Source organism: Macaca mulatta, chromosome 12 (assembly GCF_049350105.2).
Source record: "Macaca mulatta isolate MMU2019108-1 chromosome 12, T2T-MMU8v2.0, whole genome shotgun sequence".
In the NCBI taxonomy this organism is placed as follows: Eukaryota; Metazoa; Chordata; class Mammalia; order Primates; family Cercopithecidae; genus Macaca; species Macaca mulatta.
Genome location: NC_133417.1, coordinates 115,567,370 through 115,586,096, shown reverse-complemented (window position 1 = coordinate 115,586,096; position 18,727 = coordinate 115,567,370). Strand labels below are relative to the sequence as shown.

The window sequence follows — 18,727 nt, the reverse complement described above, 5'->3', positions numbered from 1 at the left end:
CTGCATCTATTGAGATAATCATATTTTTTTGTCATTGGTTCTGCTTATGTGATGGATTACATTTATTGATTTGCATATGTTGAACCAGCCTTGCATCCCAGGGATGAGATAAAGCTGACTTGATCGTGGTGGATAAACTTTTTGATGTGCTGCTGGATTCGGTTTGCCAGTATTTTACTGAGGATTTTCACATTGATATTCTTCAGGGATATTGGCCTGAAATTTTATTTTTTTGTTGTATCTCTGCCAGGTTTTGGGATCAGGATGATGCTGGCCTCAAAATGAGTTGGGGAGGAGTCCCTCTTTTTCTGTTGTTTGGAATAGTTTTAGAAGGAATGGTACCAGCTCCTCATTGTACCTCTGGTAGAATTCGACTGTGAATCCATCTGGTCCTGGAATTTTTTTGGTTGGTAGGCTATTAATTCCTGCCTCAATTTCAGAACTTGTTATTAGTCTATTCAGGGATTCAACTTCTTCCTGATTTAGTCTTGGGAGGGTGTATGTGTTCAGGAATTTATCCATTTCTTCTAGATTTTCTAGTTTATTTGCGTAGAGGTTTTTATAGTATTCTCTGATGGTAGTTTGTATTCCCGTGGGATCACTGATGATATCCCCTTTTATCATTTTTTGTTGTGTCTATTTGATTCTTCTCTCTTTTCTTCTTTATTAGTCTAGCTAGTGGTCTATTTTATTGATCTTTTCAAAAAACCAGCTCCGGGATTCATTGATTTTTTTGAAGGGTTGTTTCATGTCTTTATCCCCTTCAGTTCTGCCCTCATCTTACTTTTTTCTTGTCTTCTGCTAGCTTTTGAATTTGTTTGCTCTTGCTTCTCTAGTTCTTTTAATTGTGATGTTAGGGTGTCAATTTTAGATCTTTCCTGCTTTCTCTTGTGGGCATTTAGTGCTATAAATTTCTCTCTAAACACTGCTTTAGCGGTATCCCAGAGATTCTGGTACGTTATATCTTTGTTCTCGTTGGTTTCAAAGAACTTATTTCTGCCTTAATTTCATTATTTACCCAGTAGTCATTCAGGAGCAGGTTGTTCAGTTTCTGTGTAGTGCGGTTTTGAGTGAGTTTCTTGATTCTGAGTTCTAATTTGATTGCAGTATGGCCTGAGAGACTGTTATGATTTCCATTCTTTTCCATTCGCTGAGGAGTGTTTTACTTCCAATTATGTAGTCAAGTTTAGAATAAGTGTGATGTGGTGCTGAGAAGAATGTACATTCTGTTGATTTGGGGTGGAGAGTTTTATAGATGTCTATTAGGTCTACTTGGTCCAGAGCTGAGTTTAAGTCCTGAATATCCTTGTTAGTTTTCTGCTCGTTGATGTAATATTGACATTGGGGTGTTACAGTCCCCCACTATTGTTGTGTGGGAGTCTAAGTCTCTTTGTAGTCTCTAAGAACTTGCTTTATGAATCTGGGTGCTCCTGTATTGGGTGCATATACATTTTGGATATTCAGCTCTTCTTGTTGCATTGATCCCTTTACCATTATGTAATGGCCTTCTTTGTCTCTTTTGATCTTTGTTGGTTTAAAGTCTTTTATCAGAGACTAGGATTGCAACCCCTGCTTTTTTTTGGCTTTCCGTTAGCCCCCATCCCTTTATTTTAAGCCTATGTGTGTCTTTGCACATGAGATGGGTCTCCCGAATACAGCATACCTATGGGTCTTGACTGTTTATCCAATTTGCCAGTCTGTGTATTTTAATTGGGGCATTTAGCTCATTTACATTTAAGGTTAGTATTATGTGTGAATTTGATCCTGTTATTATGATGCTAGCTGGTTATTTTGCCCCTTAGTTGATGCAGTTTCTTCATAGTCTCAATGGACTTTACGGTTTGGTATGTTTTTGCAGTAGCTGGTACCAGTTGTTCCTTTCCCTGTTTAGTGCTTCCTTCAGGAGCTCTTGTTAGGCAGGTCTGGTGGTGACAAAATCTCTCAGCATTTGCTTCTCTGTAAAGAATTTTATTTCTCCTTTGCTTATGAAGCTTAGTTTGGCTGCATGTAAAATTCTGGGTTGAAAATTCTTTAAGAATGTTGAATATTGGCCCCCACTCTCTTCTGGCTTGTGGGGTTTCTGCATAGAGATCCGCTGCTGCTGATGGGCTTCCCTTTGTGGGTAACCCAGCCTCTCTCTGGCTGCCCTTAACACTTTTTCCTTCATTTCAACCTTGGTGAATCTGATGATGATGTGTCTTGGGGTTGCTCTTCTCAAGGAGTATCTTTGTGGTGGTCTCTCTTTCCTGAATGTGAATGTTGGCCTGTCATGCTATGTTGGGGAAGTTCTCCTGGATAATATCCTGAGGAGTGTTTCCGACTTGGTTCCATTCTCCCTGTCGCTTCTAGGTACACCAAACGTAGGTTTGGTCTTTTCACATAGTCCATTATTTCTTGGAGGCTTTCGTTCCTTTTTATTCTTTTTTCTCTAACCTTCTATCTCTATCTTCTCTTGATCAATTTGGCCATTGATACTTGTGTGTGCTTCACAAAGCTCTCATGCTGTGTTTTTCAGTTCCATCAGGTCATTTACATTCTTCTCGAGACTGGTTATTCTAGTTAGCAATTCCTCTAACCTTTTTTCAAGGGTCTTCTCTTCCGTGCATTGGGTTAGAACATGCTCCTTTAGCTCAGAGGAGTTTGTTATTACCCACCTTCTGAAGCCTACTTCTATCAATTTGTCAAATTCATTCTCTACCCACTTTTGTTCCCTTGCTGGTGAGGAGTTGTGATCTTTTGGAGGAGAAGCAGCATTCTGGTTTTTGGAATTTTCAGCCTTTTTGCACTGGTTTCTCCCCATCTTCGTGGATTTATCTACCTTTGGTCTTTGACGTTGGTGACCTTTGGATGGGGTTTCTGAGTGGATGTCCTTTTTGTTGATATTGGTGTTATTCCTTTCTGTTTGTTAGTTTTCCTTAGTTTTCCTTCTAACAGGCCCCTCTGCTGCAGGTCTGCTGGAGTTTGCTGGAGGTCCACTCCAGACCCTGTTTGCCAGGGTATCACCAGTGGAAACTCCAGAACAGCAAAGATTGCTGCCTGTTTCTTCCTTTGGAAGCTTTGTCCCAGAGGGGCACCCGCCAGATGCCAGCCGGAGCTCTTTTGTTTGAGGTGTCTGTCGACCCCTGCTGGGAGGTATCTCCCAGTCAGGAAGCAGGAGGGCAGGGACTCACTTGAGGAGGCAGTCTGTCCATTAGCAGAGCTCAAGCACGGTGCTGGGAGATCCACTGCTCTCTTCAGAGCCAACAGGCAGGAATGTTTAAGTCTGCTGAAGTTGTGCCCACAGCCACCCCTGCCCCCAGGTGCTCTGTCCCAGGGAGATGGGGGTTTTATCTATAAGCCCCTGACTGGGGCTGCTGCCTTTTTTTCAGAGATGCCCTACCCAGAGACTGGACATCTGTTTTTAAAAGTTACAAACCTTTTGAAAATACAAGGCCAAAAACTCTTCCCCAGTAACATCCTGAGGAAGTACTGTGAGGAGTGGAACAGAACTATCCTGTTTGTGTGTCTTTATTCTTCCTTCAGTGACATTTCAGTGACTTGCTTATCTCTTCTGGGTTGCATTAATATCAACATATCAAAACAAATAAATGAAGCTGCAACAAAGTGCTTGTTAGTTTGAGAGTTTCTGAAAACACATAAAATAACCATTATGACTTATCAGTGATGTCATTTCTTTATTTTATCTTGAGAATGTAGCATGCACAACTTGCAGTTAAATCCTACTAATCATCGAACCCAACTAATGAATTTTAGCGATTTGAATTCAAATCCAGAAAAAAAGGGATATACTTCCTTTATTACCCTAAACTGTATTGTTTTGATAAGATGCTCTGAGCAGTACTTCATTTTAAATAAATATTTGAAAGGTATTTGCTACCTACTTTGAATGTTCCAAATGCAAATGTGTTTGGCTGCAAAGTAAATAGAATGCTAATTATATATTGCCACCTAGTGGTAATGTCATAACATTGGCAAAAAAGGAATGGAGTTAATGCAGTGGTTCAAATATTTTATTTCAGTTGGAATATCATTGGAATCAATGCAGTAATTCTGTGTAATACTTCCATAGAGCAGCGTGTGTTTAAAAAAATTACAGTAATTGTTTTGCATAGTTCTTTCAATCTTTGCAAAAGTAAATCAAAATTACTTTATATTGAAATTCTATACACTTTGACACATTTATATTAAAAATAGGTTCATATCAAAACTTGAGACATTCATTGTTTACTGTAACAGTTGAGTTTGTATCTAATAAACAGATTTTGTTTTCTTATGGCCCCAACATTACCGAGCTCCCAGTTCTGACATGAGAAAAAAAATTCTTAATAAATGTTTTTAAACATTTAAAATTTTTATTAAATTAAAAATTTCTTTTAAAAATTAAGGGAGTCTGTGTGTGTAGATATATGTGGTATCGAAGTAGAAAACAAAATGGCCCATGATTCTATCCTTAAGCCCTGTTATTTTAAAAAGGCCAAAGTATACAAGAAAATGTATTAGAAGAAAAAGGAAAGAAACCTCTAACCAAGTTTCTTGGTTATCTATTTCTTAGTGTATCTATTCCTAAGATAACCACTGTTTCACTATGAATTATTGCCTATATTTGTAGAAGAAAAAATGGACGAGCCAGCATTTGCATATTTAACTAATTTGAGTTGCCTCAGTTTGATGAGGGTATAATATGAAAAAGTTTAAACCTTTTCACTAACTGCAACTAGCCATGCTTTTTCACCCCTTTCCTGCTGAGGAGTACGTTCCCTTAAAGACTCCTTCATTAGTTTCTCTCAGTCTTTCTTTCATAACTGTCGGCCACTTTCACTCACTAAAATCATCTCATTCTGCTTATTTCAAAGCTATCCTCTTCATTTTAAATGTTTTCTCCTCCCCTCACCACAAGCGTGTGGAAGTAGTGGAGAGGGAGATGGGAAAGGAAGACTGTTCTCTTTCACACCTACCCTCCCTGCTGAGCTAGGATGTTTTCACTGTATCTATAGCCTGGTGGTAACAATTGTTAGGTTTCTGTTTGCTTGGGATTTTGTTTGGCAGTAGAGGCTGTAGACCCCCTCAGCTATACCCCTACCTACTATGTTCAAATGAAAGCACATGTGGGTGCCCAATTCTGCCAAATGTGCAAACACTTTAGGAAGAAGGTACTCTTTAGAAGAAGATACTATTTAGACATACATACATACATACATACATACATACAGTCTCCTACCCTGTTTTTGTAGCTTGGAGAAAGTCACATTGCTCTCAAGCCCTTCTTAGACTTTATTCATGAAAGAGTGGGAAAGCCCGTGCCATCTCCCAAACCTCCAGCCCATCTTTACCACTCACTCCACCAATGAAAAACCATTTTCTGTCAATCCTTAATAACAACAAATTCTCTGGTGTAGATTTTGATAAAGTTCCTATATGAAAAAGAGGCACTTCAGTGCTGAGTGCCTCTGAATGTTGACTCCTGCTTAGAGTGCTTCAAATACATCACTTTGGGGCAGGGGTTGGAGGGACCTGATGTTTGTTACTTCAAATGCTAATTAACCATCCCTAGTGTATAGACTGAAGTTAGATGACAGACATGCACAGGCACGGCACACTGCTTATACTTAACTACTTTAAAAGTAAATTTCCATATAGATAAACAAGATAACTTCTAAACCAGAAGGGACTATTTATTTCACAGATGAAAAATTTTAAGAACAAAGATTTAGTGTCCTAAGCTACCTGATAACATTTGTTAGGGCTAACGTCGTCTCATTACTACTGTTTTCCAGAGTGTCATTGGATCTTTATGCCAATATTTTGTTAAGTTTCACCAAAAAGTAAAATGTTTTAAATGGGATCATATCAAATTTATAGGCTAATTTAGGGATGATTGAGATGCACTTCAAAATTTCACGTGACAAAAACTCTAAAATAGCAAGGACATTTTTCTTCCCTATCATATTTGCTGCCCACTCCCCTCCCCACAAAAAGGGAAAAAGGTTCATTCTCAGAGGTCAAACTACCAAATACAGTTACTTTCCTAAACTGACTTCCCTCTGTGATCTCCCCTACTTGCTGGTTCCTGAGGCTTCCCTTTTTGGTCTCTGATGAAAAGGCTGGGGCTTTGATGACCCTGCTCTGCCACATCTATGACTGCATGCATCTGGGGCCAGGTGATGTGGAAGACAGAGAAGCAAAGCAATGGGGGCTTACAGTCCCCTCCTGAGACTGCAGGTCCTCCAATCTGGGGGGAGGTTTCCCTTCCTCAGAGTTTAGGCTCCCAGGGCTCCCCTTGCCTTCGTACCTGCTCCCAACATGAGATTGCTTGTAGGTTGGGGCACAAGAGAACTGAGAAAAGGAAAATAAAGAAAAATGGAGGGTTAACCCATTCTCTCTGATATTAGGAGTTCTCTTTGTTCAGATAGCACTAGAGGGCTTCCTCTGGGTCTCTGTCAGCCTACTTGTGCCTACTTTTGGGTTTTGGGCTATACTGAGTTCAGACCAGGGGAATACCAGAGAGAAAAAACGGTAAACTCACCACTGGTTTGGTGGTACTTCAGATTCCTGTCCTCTTCCTCTTTTTGTGTGTTACTATTTGCTTTTCAGAGACCGCAAATAGCTGCTCTATCCTGTCCAGGTTTTAGAGCCACATTTTGGGGGAGAAACAAGGTGCAGAGCGTGTTTACTCCATCTTACCTGAAACCAGAACTGAAAGTAACTTTTTCTGAGAAGCTGAACTGAGTCTATCCGTAGGGACTGAATGAACCATAATACATTCATTCATTGGGGTTCTATGCAAGTATTACAAAGAACGTGACTACTCTGTGTGCTGTTACGGAATCATTGTCAAGATGTATTGTTAAATAGCAAACTGTAGAATATTTATAAATATGTATATCTATGCTTATGTGTACATAAAATCTAGGAATACACACACAAAAAAATGGTAACCATGGTGATTTCTGAGGAGAACTAGAAGGCTGGGAGACTGAGGAGATGGAGACCTGACTGACATCTCTGTGCTATTAATATTTGCATGTTTTGGCCGGTTGCAGTGGCTCACGCCTATAATCCCAGCACTTTGGAAGGCTGAGGCAGGCGGATCACCTGAGGTCGGGAATTGGAGACCAGCCTGACCAACATGGAGAAACCCCGTCTCTATTAAAAATACAAAATTAGCCAGGTGTGGTGGTGCGTACCTATAATCCCAGCTCCTCAGGTGGCTGAGGCTGGAGAAGTGCTTAAACCTGGGAGGTGGAGGTTGCGGTGAGCCGAGACCATGCCATTGCACTCCAGCCTGGGCAACAAGAGTGAAACTGTCTCAAAAGAAAAAAAAAAATTACATGTATTATTGACTGTGGTGGATGAGACCTACTTCAGGTAGGCCTGGTGACACATTAAGAAATAAACCAAGGAAGGAGGTGATGGGCCATTTGTTAACCTAGTCCTTTCTCTGGGCTAAATGCCTCAGAGCCAGCAGTTCTTGGCTTCTCTGACCCCAACTGCCAAAATACTCACCTTAGGGCCTGCCTCCATGAGGAACTAGGGAGATTTCGGATAACCTCAGCCATACGTTCGTATTCTTTCGTTTTATGAATGTATTTGTCAGTTCCATTGTTAAGTGAAGAAATTTAATGGAGGGGGCTAATCTGTGAACCGTAACTGTTCTATAGATAGATATTATGTATGTATAAACACATATTGTATGTGCATGTCTATTTTTTCAATGTACCATTTTAAGTATACATGAATACCTGATTCCTTTCAAATTATTTTGGGCATGTATTTTTATTTTTAGGCTAATTCACCTAAATAAGATTGATCCTCATGCTCCAAATGAAATGCTGTATGGGCGAATAGGCTACATCTATGCTCTTCTTTTTGTCAATAAGAACTTTGGAGTGGAAAAGATTCCTCAAAGCCATATTCAGCAGGTACCACGTTTTTGTGTTTTTAGGAGTCTCTTTAGGATCCCATTTACTTACTGTCTGCCTAAACTATTGTTTGTGTCTCTCCAATTAGCACATTCCAAATAAAGGAAGGTGTATCTGGACCTCTAAAGGTTGGGCACAGTCCAAGAACCAATAGCTTCCTACGGAGTGCTGTTGGAAACATTTCTGACTCAGTCAGAAGGCCAGTCTGCTCCATTTCAGAATTTAGAGGTCCTCTCCAAAGAAGATTAGAGCCAAATTTCACCTCCCAAATGGAGGGTCTGCTTTGGTGGTGCCTAGAGGATTTTATGCTTTTGACAGGTGAACTCTTGTAAACTGTAATGCAAAGAGCTCACGCTCCTCTATGCCCTCCCCGTTCTAGGCTGAATATAGTCCCACTCTCTGATGAAGAATTAAACTGTGCCTTTCCCTGGCTGAAAGCTAGTGTCTAATTTGTCGTGTTCCTCAGTACCCCTTAGCAAAAAAGTAATTACCTCCTCCAGGAAGGTTTATTGTTCAGTTCACTTGTGATTTTGGTTGGTTCTCTCTCTGCAGATTTGTGAAACAATTTTAACCTCTGGAGAAAACCTAGCTAGGAAGAGAAACTTCACGGCAAAGTCTCCACTGATGTATGAATGGTACCAGGAATATTATGTAGGGGCTGCTCATGGCCTGGCTGGAATTTATTACTACCTGATGCAGGTAAGGAGTGATTGTGGTGGAACTTTAAAATGTCCTTCCTGACCCATGTACTATCATGGGTGAGAAGACAGATGTTCTAGTTTTAGTTTGTCATTATGTCAACCTCTGCATTACAGTACTCTCCTTGTAATTAACTTGACCTAGACAAACAAAAGTAATGTTTACGAAGGTGCCTTTAAAAATGTATAAACATTAAAGGCCTTGCATTTTGAGATGAAGTTTGATTTACAGGTTACCCTACTTGCCCACTTAGCATCACTTGTGCAAACTAAAGTATTTTGACCTATAGTTCTGCATGAAGCACCTCTGCTCTGCTCTTGCAGCCAGTGCTTTGAATTAAAAATATTATTCCACATTAAAAGGCACAACTAATTCCAACAAATTCCAGTCATAGGAACAAAATCAATAGAAAACAAATGAGTGCTTGTTGCCTAATGCTAACTTAGAGAGCAAAGCTGAGGAGACTTTTACTTACCTGTAAAACAGCTGAATATGCTCTGCCCAACAGTTCTTAGGATCTAACACTATTGGGGCACATCAACCAGAGTCAAATAGACTAAAGACAAATAGCATTTACTGCAGCAAACATAACTTGGGAGAGATCAGAAGAGGACTTCTCATGAGGGCATCATTTTGGGAGACTTCTGAAGCACTCCTTAAAGAGAAATTGGCACTTATGAATAAGAATTCATGGCAATTGATTTTTGATGGCAGCAGAGGTACCCCTGTCACCTTCCCAAGGCACACTGTCATATAAAAGTGTTTCATTCACGTGTTCAGCAGGAGTGATTGGATATACATACTACCAGCTCTTTGAGTAGCTGACTCTTATAATGCAAGATCAGTGTTGGACCTGCCCTCTACCTATAAATAAATAAGGACAACAAAACTGAAAAACTCAAGGTTATTATTACTTTTGAATGCAGAGTCACACATTGAGTGTTAGTGGCAATCAGAGACTAACTGGCGTATTTATTCTACACTTTTCAATTAGAGGTTATATAATTAGGATGTTGACATTTAGACTTAAATTTCTTTATTTTTCTGGTGCATGTCTTCCTCTCTATTCCCAGTAGTAAATGTAGATTCCTAAAAGTTTTCAGGAAAGAAGAGTCTTCTGAAGTTTCAAGGTTAGTTAGAATCAAACATATTAGAGGCCCTCTCCAAAGAGGATTAGACAGCCTTATTGAACTTTCATTGAAACAAATAATGAGGAGACATAGTTAGTGACTAGACAGCCTCATCAAACTTTCATTTAAACAAATAATCATGAGACATACTCTGTCTCCTTGTGTTAGCTGTATTAAGAAATCTGAAAACCCAAGTATTGATTTTTTCATTTGCAGGTTATCATCTATACGAAATGATTTAATTTTTAATCCTGAAAGTCTATTCTAGTAGGTACCCCTTCATTAACATAAAATTAAACATCATTATTTTTAGGCTATGTTGGGTAATTCCTGCAAGTTTGAAGAGAGTCCACTCATTCTACTGTAACACTTTGAGCTTTAATGCTGTTCCTCGTATAAAATGAAATCTGTCTTTTAAATAACTCAGTGCACTTTCAGAATCTTGTGGAAGTCGTATTGTCAACATTACTTTGACCCCACCACAACCACCTCCTGCCTGTGCTTCACACCACTGCCACCCCTTACCACCACATGCCCCACACCTTGCCTGGCATAACAGCACTTTGACTCTGTTAAAGACATTAGCAGTCATTGAATTAAGAACAGGACCAAAAGGAGAAACTAAAACATGTATCAAAAATGGTAGCTCATATGCTTTATGTCAGTATGTCCTTTGGATCTGTACGTTGTTATATCAAAATAATGTGGCATTTAGATCGGTCCTAAATCCTCTGCAAAAAGACAGACCTGATCTAGAGGCATGCTATAGTTTGGAATCTAGATTCCAGGTCTCTTAACTTGTTAGTATCCTTTTTCTATTGAAAATACCACCTATCTCCTCTCTAAATGTAATAACGAAAGTCATGCTTGGTTTGTCTAGTGCATCCCTTTGTGACTTTTAAAGCTTGCTTTATATATGGAAACCATGGGAAACTTCTCTTACACTCACATTCTCAGGTGTTGACTTTAGAAAATTACTTATATGTATGTAGATAACAATATTGAAAAACAATATATACAAAATGTCGAGCACAGTGGCTCACGCCTGTTATCCCAGTAGTCTGGGAGGCTGAGGCGGGCGGATCATCTGAGGTCAGGAGTTCGAGACCAGCCTGTTCAACATGGTGAAACCCCGTCTCTACTAAAAATACAAAAATTAGCCGGGCATGGTGACAGGTGTCTGTAATCCCAAGTACTTGGGAGGCTGAGACAGGAGAATTACTTGAACCCAGGAGATGGAGGTTGCAGGGAGCCAAGATCGTACCATTGCACTCCAGCCTGGGTGACAAGAGTGAAACTCCATCTCAAATAAAAAACAAAAACAATATATTCAAAAGACCCTAAGAGTTAGCTAGTAACCCAATTTTACTTTGTCCCACTGTTTAAAGTTTTTAAATGAAATCACAAAAGATTAAAATAAAGGCATCCAATAGGTGGAAAAATTGAATGAAATCCAAAACCTCTTAATGACCTTCCATTTCCTCTTAGCCATGCTTTTTTTCTGGTTTAAATATACTGAGACCTAGGAAGGTTTGTTTGCTTCAGCAGAACTAATAATTTCCTTCTCATTTTTAGCCCAGCCTTCAAGTGAGCCAAGGGAAGTTACATAGTTTGGTCAAGCCCAGTGTAGACTACGTCTGCCAGCTGAAGTTCCCTTCTGGCAATTACCCTCCGTGTATAGGTGATAATCGAGATCTGCTTGTCCATTGGTGCCATGGCGCCCCTGGGGTCATCTACATGCTCATCCAGGCCTATAAGGTACTGTGTGTATTTTTGAAAAAAAATTTTTAATAACCAAAAATTTATAATTTAAAATTAGTTTTAGCCTAATCCATAAAGGAACAATAAATAAATCTCTTGTGGGACCTAAGTTCACTTTGCTAAATGAATTATAATTCATTCTCACCATCTCTCTGTACCATAGCAGGCATGGTTTCATAACCTACTTTCAACAACATTTAGGTTGCAATGAGATATTGTTTATGATCCAGCATATTGTCTAGCAATTCCACTCCTAGGTGTGTACCCAAATGAACCAAAACCAAGGATTCAAACAGATACTGTACACCAGCATTCATAGCAGCATTATTTATAATTGCCACAAGGTGAAAATAATCCAAGTATTCATCAAGAGATGAATTGATAAAGAAAATATATATACAATGGAACATATCACAATGCAATGGAATATTATTCCGCTATTAAAAGAATGACTTTCTGATACATATTACAACATGGATGAACCTTGAAAACATTATGCTAAGTGAAATAAACAGATATAAAAAGACAAATATTGTACGATTCCATTGTAGTGCATAAATAACACTAATAAAAAGCATGCCCTCACAGAACTGCAATCAAAGGTTTGTAGTTGAGAAAAAAAAAAAGATGTCTATGACCATTGGTGCCAAATCAACAAATTACAACTCTGCAGATTATTGCTGGGCACTGGCATCTCATAAATAAGCTGCCAGTGTATCAAATTCTACATTTCAGAGAATTAGACACATTAATACTGGAAAAACTTTTTAAACTGCCTTATCCTACTTTTAAGAACACTTAAGTTGCAATGAGCTATTAAAAATACCTACTCAGAATATTTCCTCAGTCTTTGATGAAGATACAGGAGGCCGTAAAAAATGTAAAGGTCTATCTCTCTTTTTCTGACAAAATCTAATGTTTTATACTCAATTTGCATATTTCCTAAAGAACAGTTGTTCTCCAGTGTTTAAAGAAACTTCCTAATAGTGAAGAGGACATCATAGTTACCAAAGAAGAGAGCATGTGTTCTTTGGAAAGTCACTCATGCTAACAGCAAGTTGCAAGTTAAATAATGCTGCTTCCTCAGTAACATCCACATAAACACACATGCACAGAAAACTTAGACTGTACATACCAAAGTCATGCACAATTTAAAAAACAAAAAGCCAAACTAGTAGATTTTAGTAATGGTCACTAGCAATATAACACATCCCTCTGTCACTAAATCCTTTATCCTTTCTTGCCAAGCCATCTCCCTCTCTCCTCCTTACCTGTCAGGAAGGAGTATCAGTGGAACTTTCTTTTATATCCCGTATAATAGAATGCATGTCCTTTGCCTCTGCAGGTATTCAGAGAGGAAAAGTATCTCTGTGATGCCTATCAGTGTGCTGATGTGATCTGGCAATATGGGTTGCTGAAGAAGGGATATGGGCTGTGCCACGGTGCTGCAGGGAATGCCTATGCCTTCCTGACACTCTACAACCTCACGCAGGATATGAAGTACCTGTATAGGGCCTGTAAGGTAAGAGTCAGAACCACCAAATAGAAAGCAGCTCGGTGGCTCATACCTGTGATCTCAGCACTTTGGGAGGCTGAGGCAGGTGGATCACCTGAGGTCAGGAGTTCGAGACCAGCCTGGCTAACGTGGTCTCTACTTAAAATACAAAAACTTAGCCAGGTGTGGTGGCAGGTGTCTATAATCCCAGCTACTTTGGAGGCTGAGGCATGAGACTCACTTGAACCTGGGAGGCGGAGGTTGCAGTGAGCTGATACCATGCCATTGTACTCTAGCCTGGGTGACAAGAGTGAAACTCCATCTTGAAAAAAAAAAGAAAAGAAAAAAAAGCAGGTCTCCCAGGAGGTTGTAGAAAGGGTTCTAGTTCATCTGATTTAATCCATTTATCCCTAAAATCATAGGTCTTGGATAACAAATACAGTTATTTAAGGAAAACCTTCAAAAACCTTTCAATTAAATTAGCATTCCTTTAAAGGGACATAATTCTACTCAGCAGCATTTATGGGAGAAAAAATAAAGACGTAGGGTGATTTAGTGCCTTTCTTCTTAAATAACCTTGGAGATACGTGACTCAGACAGCTCATTAAATTCCTCCCATGCTGTGTACTCTCTCAGACCATCCTTTACTCTGCATTAATCTCCTTTCTCTGATGTGAAGGTAGTGTTTGACTTTTCAGAGTAATTTGTAGAGACAACCTCTTAACTTTCGGGAGGTCTCTGGAAGAAATCACTATACTAATTTAACTTGGTCTCATTTTCAGTTTGCTGAATGGTGCTTAGAGTATGGAGAACATGGATGCAGAACACCAGACACCCCTTTCTCTCTCTTTGAAGGTATTTTGTACACTTTATTTATTTGCCTTATAATATCAGCATCTACTTCTCCGCTTGCTAATTAATGTATTTGAATTTAAGTTTTATCAAAAAATTATTCTTAAACTACTTTATTTCCTAATATGCTAAATCGATATTAAAAATCAATTAGCACGTGTGCTACCACAGTCCCAATACTGGTAGTCATCAGGTGACTCCCTTTTATGGAGCCAGGCACATGTTGGGCATTTTGCAGATGCCATCATAAATCATTCAGCAAAAAACATACAGGCACTACTACCTTCATGTCACAGCCGAGGAGACTGAGGCTCAGGAGCTTACGTTTGGTAAATGGCAGGGCTGTGACTTGAACTTACCTGGCTCCATTCTCTCTCCAGTCTTCTACCGGTATATAAGGCTGAGCACCTCACTAGTGATCTCTTCTAATGTTGAACTACAATGTCTGTAAACATAGATTTACACTTCATTTAAATCATTGCCATTAATATTGTGATGTTGTTAATGTTAAAAATGGAGCCATCCTTCGTTTTTGCAGAGTTGTAACTGCTCTCGGGGGGTGTCAGTGAGGTGGGGAAAAAGCCATAGGATGCTGAAGGAGGAGGGCCAAGAGGACATCCCCACCCTCCCCTCCAGTATGGCCTTGATCCAGACCTTAGGGACAAGGCTGTCACGGGTGGGCACCCTTTGTTGATGTTTGTGTGTTTGAATAGGCTGAAATGCTGTTGACTTGTTTTGTCTATAAAGATTTGGAGGAAAAAAAAAGCCATCCTGGGAAATGGAGTCATTTGGTATAATAACTTTTGCCTCTTTCTGTTTCTTCAGGAATGGCTGGAACAATATATTTCCTGGCTGACCTGCTAGTCCCCACAAAAGCCAGGTTCCCTGCATTTGAACTCTGAAAGGAAAGCATGCCACCTGTAACTCACTGCATGACCCTTTCTGTATATTCAAACCCAAGCTAAGTGCTTTCGTTGCTTTCCAAGGAAACAAAGAGTCAAACTGTGGACTTGATTTTGTTAGCTTTTTTCAGAATTTGTCTTTCATTCGGTTCATTTCCATTATCATTTACTTTTGCTTAAAAGTATCCAAGGAAGTCTTTTAATTTCCATTTCTTCCTAAAGGGAGAGTGAGTGATATGTACAGTGTTTTGAGATTGTATACATATGTTCCAGAACTTGGAGGAAATCTTATTTAAGTTTATGAATATAACCATCTGTTACTGTTCTAAAAATGTTTAAAAGAAACTCAATATAGATAAAAATAAATATGTGACTATTATTGGGTATTGCACTTCACTTTTCTTTAATATTTTTCCTCCAATTGGAGGGCAAACAATTTTATGACTTGCTTTTCTCTAGGTGTTTCATTTTGAAAGGGACAAAAATATAACTAAATGCTTCCAGGAGAAAAATTCCAAGAATTGCAATCTGGACTTGGGACCTAAATATCATTTTTAAAATTCTTGATGCCTATTTAGACTAGAAGTAAACATACTTTCAGATTTGCCTGTTTTTGTCAGCAAGGCATACAGGCTTCAGAAGCCAACATTTTTAATCAAAAACGTATAAAACGTGATGATCATTGTGAAAATTCTGAGTTGAAGGTTAGTTCAAGACAAGCTAACAATAACAGTTTGTGTTTTTTCTAAAATAATCTGGGTTTTTTGGAACTATTTCAGTATTCATTTAAGATCAGGAAGCTAATTTTCTATGTATGAGTATGCTTTGACCTAGGATTTCAGCCCACTCTGACTGACTTTCTAAACTTTGAGTTTTTTACAGTGACTATGCATTAGTGCTGACTCTTTGGTATAAGCCATAAAATATTTTCCTTCTTATCAATTTATCTGAACTTTGATCTTTTCACTAAATAGTACAGTATTCTACTTCGGTTTAAAAAGGGGGGATGAGAAAGGGAATACTATGTAACCAATAACTTGAACAAAAACACTAAGCTTTTAATACAAATGCTTTTTGTTGAGGAGGTATTATCCAGAGTTCATGCTTAGAACAAATGCATCTTTGTGTATCCTAGGCTTAATAATTCATGAGTTTCTGAGACCACAGAATCAGGTTTTCTGTAGTAGATAAAGACTCCCTGGTGCTTCAAATCCCGTACAAATGTTTTGACTCAGCAGCTTTTACTCCTCCTCCTTCCAATACTGCCTTTGCCTGGCTTGTTTTGTCTCTTTGCAACTGATTTTGCAAAAGGAGATTTTGCAACTGATTTTGCAAAAAAAATTGTAGCTTTAAAATAACAGGGTCTAAGTATTTTAAATGTGCCTATTTCACAGCTCTCTTGGTGACAAAAACATGCTATTTTTATTGGAACTTCAAACCAAATCCCTACTGAGTGTGTGCTGGTTCCTGCAGGTAGCAGTCTCCTATTATCTCCTGTTTAGCACCAAAAGAGCTAGTATTATTGGATATCGACCCTTTAAAGGCCACTGGCAGTAGGATTTAAAAAGCAGCCCACTGCTCAATTTCAAGATCAGCTTCCTCCTTCTTGACTTGTGTAAGTCGGCACTACCTTGTGCCTCTCAGATTGCTGAAGTGCTACTGGTAAGCGTGTGCATGCTCTGCCTTTCTTGTGACACGAGCTTTCAGTCAGCAACATCAGCACTTACAGTAAGAAGTAAAAGTAGTGCACAGCAAAGCTAATTTGCCTTTGTCTGTGGTGTTCAACCTGAAAGAATAAAGCTCATTTGGTTTAGTTAAATGTCTTACTCTACTGTGCCTATGCTTTTAGCTACGTTACTAAGCAAGGGAAAGGAACACTTTCTTTGAGCCAAAGGAGACTTGATCACAGTTCTCCAAGTATCGTGATAGCAATACTTAACCCCAGGAAGATTTCAAGGCAGGGAGAAGAACATTTCAATTAAGATTCTTGTTAACCCATTTATGCCTACTGTTCCATTATTGGAACACTAAGCTTGTGGGAGTCATTTACATCCTACTGCTCAAAGTCATTGCCAAGGTCTGATTTTTCACACAAAAAATTGCAACCCCCAGCATAAATGGGTTAGGTACAGTCATCTGCTAGCAAATTCATCCACACAAACACAATTCAAGTTTGTTTTAAGCTTTTGAAAACTTATTAAACTGGCACAATTTTATATGTATGCTATTTGTTGTATTTATGCTTAAGAGCAAAAAAGTTTTGATGGGATTTTAAACTCAGGCAAAGCCTACAACGCTGAGACAATCCCCTAACATGGTAGTAACTAAAACTTTTATACTAGGCTTCTTAGTTTTAAAAGGTAGTGGCATCATTGTTTCAGTTCTAGTTCTGTTATATTTTTCTCTTGGATATTTTTCTTCTTGGTAAAAATCCTTCCCAGAAGTTGCTTCCTAGAAAACTCAATACCATCTCTTATCTCTGTACAGGGACTAGGTAATAACCAAACAGTGTTCATTTATCCCATCACATGTTTCTGTTTCTATAGTAATTTAGAAATTGCAAATAGTTAACTTTTCATCTTGCAAAAAATGTTAACATTATCCTGGCTATTTCCATAGATGCCATGGACTATTATTATTACTATCCTGACTATTTCCATAGATAACTATGGACTATAGTGTGGCCTGAGTTGTCAGTCTTTAATCCTGATTCATGTGGCTCTCTTTTTATCGTTCATGTCAGTTCCAATTATTTGATATCAAAAACCTTCATGGTAGGTAGAGTTTTAGGTAAAAGTGGATCTAGGGTTACTTTCTTTATTAACATTTCCTAAATAACTGAATTGAGAGACATACTCTGCTACTATGTCGTCAGGTTAATTTTTGTCTGATCTTATGATGGTCCTGCCTTTTACTAGCTACTTTAGAAATAAATAGAAAATGTGAAGAGTGACTATTTACGCATCTACTCCTTTGGCTACTAGAACTCATCTATAGTCCTTTATTATTTACACTGAATTACACTGAATTCATTTCTGCTTCCGCTAAATAAGAGCACCTCATTCCTGTGTTTTCTGTACTGTTGAGCTGTAGATGAACTGTTTCTCTAATTATAAAGCAAACTGTTTGGGATATTCAGGGAAACTGCCCAAATGTTATATTGTCATTTAATGGGAAAGGCTGGGATCATATGTATTTTTATGTTCTGTAAAGGATTTGACTTACTGGTTCTCAATAAAATTTTATTAGGACTATATATCATCATGTGCTGTTTGTTTGGTTTGGTTTAAACTTGAGAAATATTTTCCCTCAATGGCAACTGAAGGTTTTTTTCTCTGTACATCCATTTCCTAGGCTTTGTTCCTTTTTCCTCATTGTTGGATAAAACAAGATTTTCTCTGCCGTTTGATAATAGAGATTTATAAGCGGAAAATATTTTTAAATCTGATCATTATAGAATTAAGAGGAATCTACAAGGCTTCAAGAACAACAGTGTATTAACCATCTCATAATATAAGAATCTGCTGTGGGGTTAATAACTAAAGGCCTAATTCTAGAAATTGATTTTCCTGCTGACCAATTCTGCTTTGAATAGAAAAGGGGGGATTAAATGAGGCGTAATCGTAAAATATATATGCAGAGGTTAGAAAAATTTTGCTGAGTCACTTGGGATGACTTTGTGCCACTACTTTTTATGACACAGCTAGTTAGTGTGACTTAGCACAACAGAGATTTGACAAATTATAGAATACTCGTTTTCATCTCTAAATTACAATTTGTGTGCTGGTACATATGATGAAAATGTCCTTCATACCCAAAGTCTATTTATTGAATGATAATACTGAGGATAAATGCAGAGTTACATTTATTTCTCTTATTTGAATGAAGTAAAGGTATGTATGGTAATATCAAGACTCTGGATGTAGGCAGTGAGGCATGGGGAGGACACTACCGTGCAGAGGCCACACA

General features: G+C 38.5%; 1 protein-coding gene across 2 annotated transcripts in view; it reads left to right on the top strand.

Moving 5' to 3' along the window:
• The window catches only part of LANCL1 (LanC like glutathione S-transferase 1), a 45,424-nt gene extending 27,410 nt beyond the window's left edge, over window positions 1-18,014 (top strand). Inside the window, exons 5-10 of one of the 2 annotated variants that reach the window (XM_015110874.3) lie at window positions 7,784-7,919; window positions 8,472-8,618; window positions 11,324-11,506; window positions 12,855-13,031; window positions 13,787-13,859; window positions 14,682-18,014. In XM_015110874.3, coding sequence (XP_014966360.1) covers window positions 7,784-7,919; window positions 8,472-8,618; window positions 11,324-11,506; window positions 12,855-13,031; window positions 13,787-13,859; window positions 14,682-14,758 — 793 coding nt within the window. In that variant the 3' untranslated portion in view covers window positions 14,759-18,014. 2 annotated transcript variants of the gene reach the window in all.
• The last annotated feature ends 713 nt before the right edge of the window (window positions 18,015-18,727 follow it).